Raw genomic sequence first — 12,112 nt, forward strand, 5'->3', positions numbered from 1 at the left:
TACGAAACTAGTATAGGCTCAGTTTGGCTAGATTATCCTCCAGTGCTTTCTGGATGTTGCTGTAAAATATTTATCATTTTGATTCAACAATGATTCTACTTGCAAATCCAGATGTATAATAACAAGTAATTATACTAATATTATGATGAAAAAATGTGTTATGAATTGGATTTCTAGAACCTGATAGATAATTCAGAAACCAAGTACTACATTTCACAAGATCACTTCTCTTAAATGATTGTATAGACATTTAAGAACTCTTGGGATGAGGAAGGGAGAAAAGAATAACTTCAATTGAATTGTCAGGTACATCTCCAAAACAGACACAGAGATAAATAATAAATGTAAACATTTCTCTGAATGAAGGAATGCAAGCTGAATGACTTCAAACTGGTTAAACTAGAAATACCACCAACTTCAGCACTATAGTAATTTTTCATCCGATGAAGGAAGCATGCATTGACTTGCAGCTCGATATTACTTCTTTCGCTTCAGTTTTCTGCATAACCATTATCCTCAGTTAGAAAACAAGTCCAACTTGCAAATAAAACCACAGAAATTTAGAAACAAAGCTATACTTCAAAGCCAATCTAACATACATTTACATGCCCCTACTCTAACATATAAACATCTTTTAGTCAACCTGAATCTTTTACACTAAAGATGCATATACTTATTACAAACACGGGTCAAACAAGGTTGTTTGTGAATCATTTACAAACTCAGGTAGTGGAAGGTCTGATGACAGTGAAAATAACAATGGTTCCATACTGCTCTTGTGTGCACGAGATTCTGTCTAACCGAAAGGTAGCAATTTAACTGATTTCATATTCTATGCAAGATAGGTAAACACAGTGCATTGTATAACTTGGTAAGAAATTCTTCCAACATAGGTAAAAGACCATTTTCTTAGTAAAACATGGGAATGCAATGTTTCAAGAAGTGTATCCGGCAAGGAACACAGATATGGGTCAACCTTCTTCCAGGCTAATAAGCTCCTTCGCCTACTAATTCTCATCCTTCAGGGTTTTGAAGTTGTTCGTGACCTGCCTTGACTTCCCAAGCTCACCATTTATTTCATCTACAAGTATCTATTTTAAGCTCAAATCTGATTTTTATACTTCTATTTATTTATTTATCCAAAGAATCTTCATTTCATTCAGCAGTGCTTAAACTAGCATGAATAAATGAAACAACATGTTGGTACGTATGAGAACACCACTTGTTCAGCAAGTAGAAGACATCAAAGAAGAAAGAAAGAATTCGATTGATGCAAAGAGTTCAGGAATACAGGTGGGAAATCTAAATGTCAATGATGTGACAGTTTCAAGGCCCAAAATGTTACTATATCCAAAGAAAAGCTTACATAAATTTGTAACTGAAGTGATCACACACATTACAACTATCAGTAGTGCTCACATGGACTATATATCTAGGACATTCTTAAGTGATCAAATTATTCATTGGTAGAATCAATCGATTATAAGTTCAGATAGTTCTCTCTAATATCTGATTTGTTCATATATATGGTTAACATAGTGAAACGAGTATATAAGAAAGCTCTCTCCAGAGAGATGAGCATGTATACAGCATATTAGTGCTTGTGTAAGAAGACAAACATTTTTTACTTGAGTTGGCCTTGAGCTATGAGATGCAACTTCTCTCCCAAGAAGTATACACATAGTATGTTAGAAGGAATCTACACGACAGAACAAAAATAGTGCATGTGAGTGTCATAATAAGATTTCTGCCTAGCTTATCCTAGTTAAGCAAGTAGCTAGACTCGCCTACCAAGCTTGCAAACCAGGAAGCAAGCTAAGAAAATCAAGAAAGTATCTGTCCTCAGATTCTAGACAACAATGGAAAGCTAGGGAATATATATGGAAAGCTTTTAGCACGATCTAGAAGTGGTCTAATCATGCTGCATGAGGTAAATGTTATGAAGATTGGTGAGGTGGAGAACCATTTGTAGGGGCTTGTTAATCTTGTAGCAGTAGTACTGATTCTCCTCTTTTGTGTATTTACTTTGTGCGTGTTATATGTTTTTGTGATTGATCTATTCATGTATAAGACTGTGCATCTAGATACCAGCGCAATTATTTGCCTAATATAGATAGGCAAAGGTCCTTCCTTACAAACCAAATATTGATGGTCAGAATGGTTTGTGAGTTGTAGAAAACACTTGTAGAAATGCATTTTTTTTGTTCCAAAGAAGAGAACATCGGTTTATACTTTATACACAAAGTATAAACTTGCAATATTTTTAACAGTACTCGGTACTCGTTAAACACAGTTATCACTTTGATACAGCTACATTCAAGTTCTACATGTGAATTCCTTTTCACATGTCACTTGCTTTGAAGCTATAACTTTCTAAGTAATTAGAACAGGTATTTAACAAAGACTGAATTGGAGGTGAAGAAAAAAAGAATAAAAGAATTTAAAACAACTGTACATAGATGCAAAAGATAAGATAAAACGAAAAGATGTTTCTACTGTTACCCATCATTTCTTTGCAGTAGTTTTCCTCAATTTTACACCTAGAACAAAAGGTTCTACAATTTCATTTTTGTTCTTACCTATGGATATATAGAGAGAAGATGCATATACAGATAACTGCACTTTAATAATAGCTATTAACCTTCTCCACATAAGTTCACCTATATTATGGATATCACCTATATTATGGACAGTTGCTTGACTTTTGTTTTCTCCATGTACAGTTTGTATTCTCCTAATTATATTGCAGCGCGTAACACTATTATTCAAGCAAACTTTAAACTCAACTGCAAATTTTTCTGGCATGAAGGCACCTTACTTGCCTTCGTGCATGGGCTTTGTGATGCCAAGAAAAGAAACCAAGTTAGCACTTCAAGCTAATTAAATTCTAAGTTGAACCCCCGACACAGCGCCGAGCATTAGCCATGTGGTGAAGCTTGGGAGGTCCAAAACAACACTGGAAAGCTATATATAGCTTAGAGAAAAAGCTAAAGGCTAAGGTAATCTAACCCTAAACAACCTGGCTAAACCTAAGTGACAAACACATGGCTTCACTATTTGAATGGCAACACCTGTCAGCGACATGGATGGACTTACAGATGCTAAGAGAGAAGGGAACCAACAATAGAACAAACGAGGAGACAACCAGCCGATCCCCCATCCGCACCAATCCATGCAGGAGATTCAAAAGCACATTTACAATAATATATAATCCTAAAAACCCCATAAACCCCTGGCCCAATGCCTTCATTTCTTTATTCATATTACCAAGACAAGAGGATCTTGTTTATCATACTAGTGTACTAGGATGCAAAATTACATGTTAAATCCAAAAAGCATACCATGAAACAAATCATATACAAATGGTCTAATTATTATGGAGGAAAACCAACCCACCCCTTCCACCCGTTCATGAGACAAATACACCCAACAAGCAAAGAAAGAACAGAAATGCAAACAATGGGAAAGACTAATTTTCTAAGTGAAGAACTGAAGATCAAGAAATGAAGATTGGTTGCAAGTAATTACCGGAAAAAGATCAGTTCTTTGCTTTTCCCTTGTGGTCTGAATGCCGGCTTCCGTCACCGCAGAGCTGCAATCCAGCTGGGAACTGGTGGTGTTGGTGCTGGGGATAGTGGTGATGATTCTCCATGGTTGGAGCTGGGGCGGCTCCGATGTAGAAAGGTACATTGGACGATCCGTCTAAAGGAGAGAACCTCTGGAGGTGAGGCAAAAGAGAAGGTGATGATGATGAATTGGACTGAAGGGTCCCCCTATTGAAGCCAGCAAGGCCGCCGGAAGAAGACATCGAGAAGTTGAGGTTGTAGTCTCCACCGCCGTTGGCCGCTGCCGCCGAGACAGGGATGTAGTCAGGAACAAAGAAATGCTGCATCTCCGGGTGGTGGCTGCTGTGACCATGGTCACCAGAGATGCTGAACATTGTCTGCGGCAGGGAGTTCCCCAGGTGGACTTGCCCGGAGAAGTGCTGGTGGTTTCGGGCCGGATTGGACGAAAGTCCGAGAAGACCAGAAGCAAAATAATCTATCCCCGGTCCTGCCTTGTGGAACAAAATAGGCTCGCCGTTGTTGCTACCGGAGTTCTGCTGATGATGACTGGAACTGTTATTACTGTTGTTTCCATGTCCGCCGATCCCGCCGGTGAGAAGCTCAGTAAACGACGCATTCTGAGAAATAGCCTGCGCAATGCGGGAAGACTCGTCGTTATTATTGTTGGTGTCTTTCTCCTTCTCCTTAGCTGCTCTCTCCCGAGCTCGCTCCCGGGCTTTCACTCTGTTCACTCTCATCTCCGACCGCGACAGAGACAGCCCAGAACCTTTACTTGTCTCCGAGTTACTACTGCAAGCCGATTTCGACATACAAAGCTGGTGTTGTGTCTGGTTCTGCATTTGGTGGTGGTAGTTGGGATCACCTTCAGCATCCAGCTCAACAGAGTCGAATCCATGCTCGCTGCTTCCCCTCTTCTCATCACTGAGCTGCTTGGGAGTGTCAGGAAACGAGCTGTTCAGCGAAGGAAGCTCGGAAATGGCGTCAGCAGCGGCTTTGATCAGCCACTCCACTGCCTTACTGGGTTGGTCGTAACCCAACCGATCTTGAAGATCGTAGAACTGAATAGCCGTTGTAACAGACAACCTGACCCTCCGGTCCCTCAGTCCTTTCGAAGTCCACACCTTGCTGTGCCGATCCTTGCCGCCGGAGGCTCTCGAGACTCTGATGATCCGAGAGTGGTGCCAACCATTAAGCCGATTAGTCCCGGGTGCGTCTCCGCCAGTGCTGGCTCTCTTGAGCTCCCGGCCGGCGGTGTCGGCCTCCTCATCAGGGTTCTTGGACACTACAGTGCTGCTTCCTCTACCGCCATTTCCAATTCTTGGGTACTTGCAGGGCTGCTGAGCTTGAATGTCATCCACCTCCATAGCATCACTTTCATGCCTCAACACTCATCCAATTCAATCAAAAAAACACGCCTCTCCGAATTGGGTTTTGCTTTGGTTAGGCGAGAGAGAGAGAGAGAGAGAGAGAGAGAGAGAGAGAGAAGGGTTGAAGCTTTGATAATTAGAGGGGGGAGGTGATTAGGGAGAGTACAGAGGAGGTAGCAGAGAGAGTAGCGCAGGTGGGGTTACTGTGTCATATGCATTGATGACGATAATTCAGAGAGGCTACTTTGGCTGTGTAGTGATAAAAAGGCCTTTTTTTACGCTGTGATATATCACAGTCCAAGTCAGGAGGCCTAGCCTTCCGTCTCTCGTTTAAGCTTTTTGCATAAGCGCTTTCACCAAAAGCAAAGCCTGCAACTTCAACATCTCTAGTCTCAGACCTTGCCTAGCTCAGCCCTGCAAGAAAAAAAAAACCCAACAATATAATGATATCAGTTTTTTATTTTCTCTTACTTGTAAATGTAATAATAGCTAGAGGAGACTAAATATTAAACCATTTCCAGATGCCTAAAATACGTACACATTTTTTTACACTGATAAAATTAAAGACTCATTCAAAGAACACAGCTCCGAGAGAGAGAGAGAGAGAGATCTGACTTTTATGTTTTTGTGCAAACACAATACTGCAACAGTTGAAAGCCTAAAGAAAAGAGTTGAGCCATAACCAAAGTAGAAACAAAGAAAGGGAGAGAGAGAGAGAGAGAGAGGGACATCATCCTCTCTCATGAATACAGGCCTTATCTCAGAAGAGCTTTAAGAGCCATATGGTTTCTGATTCAGATTCAAAGTTTCAAACCATCTGGCCAAAGCCAGACTCTTTTGAGCTTCCTTTTAGCTCTCAGTATTTAAACCCTTTGGGCTTGGCCCTAAAATTGCCAGACATATTCCCAGACCCACTATTAAGAAAAGGTGAAAATTGTGAATTTAAAATTGAGAAAATGAATTCAAACCTTGAACAATGTTGGGTGTTTTTGATTTGGTACAGGTGTCAAGCTCTCTCTGATTTGGTATAACTTAAAGAGTACAGGCCAAGCTTGGAGCAGTGTGATTGTTTGTCTGCAGATTCATGAGCAAATGAGATTTTAACTATCCAAAGCTCACAGATCTGAGCAACAAAACTTGATGGGATCAGTTCCCTTGCTGCAAAGAAAACCAACAAATCAAACAAACTTTCAGATTCTTGTCCTTCCCATTGCCCCCCTCTACCTCTGATCTAGACCTTATCAACACTACTCTTTATAATAATACCAATCAAAGCTGCAGTGTAATTCAAGCCAATTTCCAGAGCTGAAATAGCTGGAAAAGATTTGCAATTGCAGATTTTCAAGCTCAAATGAAAGAGATGGGTGCAATGGTTAATAAGACAAAGCTCAATAAATGACCTAGAAATTACTTTCAAGCTGGAATTGGGTTCTGGAGTAGACTTGCAAGAATTAAGCTTTACACACAGCTCCTTGATCCCTGTAAAGTCCAGAAAAGCTTCATTAACTAGCCTAAACAAAGAAGAACCCAAATCCAGAAACTCAACAAATCTCAATCTTTATAATTCAAAGGTTACAAAATTGAAGAAAAAGACACTCACAGAAGGTTGGCTTATCAACTCAGAGTATGAGAGATGAGAGTGAGTTAGGGTTGTGGGGTGTGTTTGGCGGGTAAGGGAGTAATCAGAAATGGAAGGAAAAGATTGAATATATGAAGTGGGAAATTGATGATGTTTCCAAAGTGGGGTTAAGGGTTAAGTAGTAGGAGTAGTTCAAGTCGTGATGATGGAAGAAGATAAGAGAGAGAGTGAAGAAACAGTGAAGGAGAAAGAGTTGAGTTCTTCTTCCCCATTTGAGCAAACCACCGGGCTTATCGGGAAAGCACAGCACAGACAGCGCCGTTCTCTCTCCACTTTATATATCTCTACTCGTCTTCTCTCCTCTTTTGCCCTTTCTTCTCTTCCAATTTTACCCTACTACCTTATTCTTTTTCATTATTCAAAATTGAGACACAAAAATTGTTTTGTAATTTATGTAAGAAAATGGATTGAGGAACCTTGAACTAATAATTGTGGTCAAAGCATTTTCCGGAGGAGAATATCATTTTCACAATTATATCTGAGCAAATGGGAGTTGTTGTAATTAGCTAGAAAATGAGGATTTCATTCATGAAGAATAATATAAGAACAAGAAAATGAGAATGTGTGAAGTAGGTATGGAAATCAGTGAGTTGAGGTATATGCTGTAGTCAAATTTCCATTATTCTTGTACTCACCTTTCTACATGATAATGAATACGTAGATATTTTTGTTTTATTTATAAAAAGAACAATATGAACAACTGAACAAGTTGACATTCCAAAGTTTTCTTAACTCCATACAAATACTTGAATGTGATCTTATTTGGTAAAGAAAATGCTCATTTTGTATCTAAGTGTATATACAACTATATGTATCACATTGGGTTAACCAAAAAAATATACATGTATCACATTGGCTCCGCAAACAATTCAACATGAGGCATCGCAAACATCACATAGAAGAGATTGCATATATATCTTCATTAGAGAAAGAAATGACCTAAGATGAGATTTCCTCAAGAAAACACACATTTATCTTGACATTTGACACTAAAACTTATTCTTAATGAGCTATAGTTTGCTTTGACAACGCATCCCATATTTAATAAAATATACATTGCTTTGCATTGTTGCCATCTTCTACCAAGTAGCTAGGTAAGCTTTTCATTAAGGAATCACCACTCACATTGCTTGGCATTGTTTCTATCGATCATCTACCAAGTAGCTAGGTAAGCTTTGCATCAAGGCACTAACGTTCACATTTAACATTATCATTCATGTCAGTCAATATAGGATGCTTCAAATAAGCGCGAGTGTCCTCTCCCTTTGAGCTAGCCTAGTAACAAAATTAATTCACATCCTTTTTGCATTATTTGAATAATGCATGTTATGGCTATGAAAGTTCAGCTAGCATGCAGTGAATTACGGCCAATTAGAAGACAAGTTAAAATCAAACAACTCTAGCCACCCCCATAAATATAATGGTAATTAAGATATCAACAGGATACTTTCACCGAGTCCTAGATCTTAAAATTTACTAGTGCATGCAGTGAAATATGTCATATATATAACTTAGACCTGATGGCCGAACTTAATAGTTTGCCCTATAAGTATCTGACTATGAAATTGAATGCATGTTACATATGGAACAAATTACAAATGAGCAGTGTCTAGTCTGCCTCAATTATTTGCAAGTTTATTGATTTGATTTGCTCCTCTGATTTGCAGTTGTTTCTCTATCTGCCATAAATTTACCATGTGTAAATCAAGGGTAGTTGGAATACTCAGTGATCTATATGTAGATTATACAATGTTTGGTACAACTTATCTCAACTAGGTCTTAGTTGGAAAAGGGTTCTTCATTTGATTCAATAGAGGACTTTTAATGGTAATAAGTTGGATCATTCAATTCTTGAATCTGTCTATTCTTGCGCTTCGTACTAATGTACTATCTATTAGAGGGATAGGCACACATTGATAGTGCTGCGGTGTTGTATAATTATTATTCGAAATTGATGAGATTCTACCTAGTTTAATTTTTAAGACTATACTCAATAGAACCTCCTTTGATAATATACAATGCACAAGAGAAAAGTTATACACGTATACTTAGAGTTTACGGTTTAAAACTAATTTTCCCTTTATTATTCAATCTCAATTAATTTAGCCGACTACTATACTTCCACATCTATTTACGAACACGAATGATAAGATTTAAATACTCAGAAATAAATTGTGTAAAATCCGACATGTGTTAATCACCATGAAAACCCTAGTTAACAAAATTATCACAAAATGGTGACATTGTAATTCTAACTCAAGTATGAGGTTTAATCTCAAGTATCTCATAAAGTTTATTGATGGAATGGAAATCACCAAGGTTTAAAAATGATGTTTTCAGAGTTAAAGGCCTTTTTTCCCCACCCAAATGTCGAGTTGGGAACTCACTCAACCTCCCACCCAAAGGGCTTCTTTTGAGGTGGTTTAGTTTTTAATTCAATTTTGGATTTGATTAATCTTGTTCGTCCGTACGGGTTAAATGATGCATCTCTTTACTCCTCTTTCCTACCCATCCTCTAGTGACAATAATTGGTTTTTCGATAATATCGTGACACTAATTTTTTGAGATATAATGTAAGAAATAGTATTCAAATGTGTAGGTGGCAACATACTGTGGGCTGTGGAGGCAGCAACAGAAACCCACTGTGGAAGCATATGATCTCTTTGCTAGAAAACAATGTAGCAACAGAAGAGACCAATTATTTGAGCTACATCCTAGTTGATTAATAGAAGATAGATTTCATAGAAGATTTGAGATAATTTGAGGGAAGTATTGGTTCTGAATGTGTAAGCCTTGAATTTTCTATAGCTCGATGAGGGGATTGGAGAGCTCAAGTCTTGCTTTGTTCTTCAGTTTATTTAATTTCTGATAGACAATGATGGAACATGATGTTGCTACGTTAATCCTAATTCGCAGAGTACTGGTATTACGTTCCGATACGTTAAAATTTCAGTGTGATAGCAAATTCATCAACTTGATTTGTGGTACGGTTCTGACCCGCTGTTGAAAAGTTCAAGTTAAACGGTTTAACTAACCAATTGTAACATTATAGATGCAGGTGTTATTATGTCAATCAACATTTTTCAGTGCATTTCAAAAAAAAAAAAAACTCTGACAACATGCACCAAAGTTGTATGCATGGATTAGATGGATCTTCATGTATTTAGTTCATATATATACATAGGGAAAATTTCAAGGCAGTAAATGAAAGATGACTCACTATGAATTTTAGTAGAATGACTATAAAAATATGAACTCTGATACATCAAATATGAACCCCAACTTAATATTCGTATAGGACTTCATTGACTCCGTCACTGTGCATGACAGTACAGGTATAATGAAGGGGATAATGGGTTTATTCTCACTCTGTTTTGGCTCTATCTCTCTCTCTCTCTCTCTCTGCTGAGACCTGCGTAACAATATTCTATCTTTTGCTTGCGTGCGTGAGATAGAATACAATTCTATGAGAAGATTAAGGACTTTATGAGTTTATCAAAAGGATATGGAAAATTATCATTGCATATAGAGAATTGGAGATGGAGTCTGCAAATCTCCACCACCAACATCATCAGCTCCAAAAGAATCGTTCTCATGTTAGGTCTTCTACTTCCTCTTCTTTAGCTACTACTAACCATCTTGATATGCAGATATAATCAAGCATTCAGGCATGCTTGGACCTAGTAGTGGTGTTCTCTCTCTCTCTCTCTCTCTCTCTCTCTCTCTCTCAACTGCATGTTTTGCAAATTCAATGCTTTCCAAATTTGTTAGCTCCACCCCTCAATCATTCCTTCTCATTCACTAATACACATACCCAAATCCTTTATACCTAGAGTTGAATTCAATAGTGCGGGTCAGAGATCTCGTTTACTGTTAGGCAATTGGAAGATGAATGGTAGCTGATTGATATCAAGGAGAAGAAGAATCGTGGTTTGAGGAGTTCAATTATCCATCTGATCAATTGATTCTAATCTGTAGATTTCAGTTCTTATCTCATATTGGAACTTCAGTTGCGGTGGTGGACGAGATGGGAGAAAAGGAGCAGATAGCAGGGTTGGGCGTCCAACAGACCAAAACTGACCGAATTACCCTTCAAATTAATGAAATTATGACATATGTCTCTAACTTGACGGTGTTAATGACGTTATGTACATTTATTGGGTCATATTTTGAAATTAATGGACTAAATTGATATTAGAGAAGTCGATGTACTGAAATTCATAGTGCCCTATATTTCATGTATTGTTTATAAAAAAAATTCCATATAAACATTGTAACTAAGAACTTCAACAATTTTGTACTATTTACTGTCTTGTTCAATATCGTTAATTGAAAGTAATATTAGAGTGGACTGGGTCACTATAATAAGAGATATAATGTTCTCTGCATAAATTTCTTAGCTGAAACATAATATATATATATATATATATATATATATAGTTCTCTTCTATAGTAGAGCTCCACTTTGATATTAAAGTGTGGAGATCCTTATTTGACTAATTTTTCGGTCATTTTTTCATATCTTCACCGTTTAATAGTTAGATATGTATGTGTATTTGGTGACCGTTTGAGCTTTTACAATTATGATTTATAAGAACGTTTATAGTTAGACTGATTCGGTTGGTTCATAGATTTAATGGTATTTCAATACCTTAACGATCACCAAATTAGGTAAAATTTTGTATGGATGACCTACACATACATATATATTTACTGAATGGTGGAGATGTGAAAAAGTGACCGAAAACTAGTCAAATAAGGACTTATGCACTTTAATTTCAAAGCAGGGCTCCGCTCTAGAATGTATAAAGTGCGAATGTCTTGATTTGACTAGTTTTCGGTCACTTTTTCATATCTCCACCATTTAGTAATTAGATATGTATGTGTACATCATCCATACAAAAATTCACTCAATTTGTTGATCGTTAAAGGATTGAAACACTATTAAATTTATGATCTAATCAAATGTGTCCAACTAGAACCGTTTTTATAAATCATAATTGTGAAAGCTAAAACAGTCACCAAATTGAATTAAAATTTATATGGATAATTTACACATATATATCTAACTACTAAATTGTGGAGATGTGAAAAAATAACCAAAAAATTAGTTAAATAAGGAGCACCTATCATACAAATACAGTGTGCACTCACTATAGGCATGGGAAGCAATCAATATTCGTCATATTAATCATATCTTAGCTAGCCATACTTATTGGAGTAGGTAGTACTGCATTGAGCTACAAACAGACTGTGTTATACAGTTACCTACATCCTTATTCTGAATCGTTCTCAGTGCTTAATCCCCTGCTCAATATATGGACTATTCCAACTCCCACGTCCCATCCAATGAAAATATATTAGAAATAAATAGATTGTCCAAACCACTATTTTGTTATTTGATAGTGTCTCCAGCAGTACATGTTAAATTAGTTTTATAACTGCCAAAATTAATATGAAAGCTTTGATTAAGAGGGTCATGTTGAGTTGATCTCGAAATCCCACGCTTAATCACTTGCCGGGTGAAAAGAAGCCATTAA

At 37.4% G+C, this 12,112-nt stretch overlaps 1 protein-coding gene across 3 annotated transcripts; it reads right to left on the reverse strand.

Annotated features, from left to right (window-relative positions):
• Window positions 1–162: 162 nt before the first annotated feature.
• On the reverse strand, window positions 163–6,804 carry LOC126786297 (transcription factor TCP2). Of its 3 annotated transcripts, none has more exons than XM_050512073.1 (5): window positions 6,534–6,804; window positions 6,345–6,412; window positions 5,902–6,091; window positions 3,529–5,347; window positions 163–499 (listed from the first exon to the last, which is right to left on the reverse strand). In XM_050512073.1, the coding sequence occupies exon 4, from the start codon at window positions 4,928–4,930 to the stop codon at window positions 3,539–3,541; it is 1,392 nt and encodes a 463-aa protein (XP_050368030.1). In that variant the 5' UTR covers window positions 4,931–5,347; window positions 5,902–6,091; window positions 6,345–6,412; window positions 6,534–6,804; the 3' UTR covers window positions 163–499; window positions 3,529–3,538. The 3 variants fall into 3 exon arrangements, with proteins under 3 accessions (XP_050368030.1, XP_050368029.1, XP_050368031.1); XM_050512072.1 differs by having other exon boundaries at window positions 6,334–6,412; XM_050512074.1 differs by lacking the exon at window positions 5,902–6,091 and having other exon boundaries at window positions 6,334–6,412.
• Between the last annotated feature and the right edge of the window lie 5,308 nt (window positions 6,805–12,112).

This window comes from Argentina anserina, chromosome 3, assembly GCF_933775445.1.
Source record: "Argentina anserina chromosome 3, drPotAnse1.1, whole genome shotgun sequence".
Taxonomy (NCBI): domain Eukaryota; kingdom Viridiplantae; phylum Streptophyta; class Magnoliopsida; order Rosales; family Rosaceae; genus Argentina; species Argentina anserina.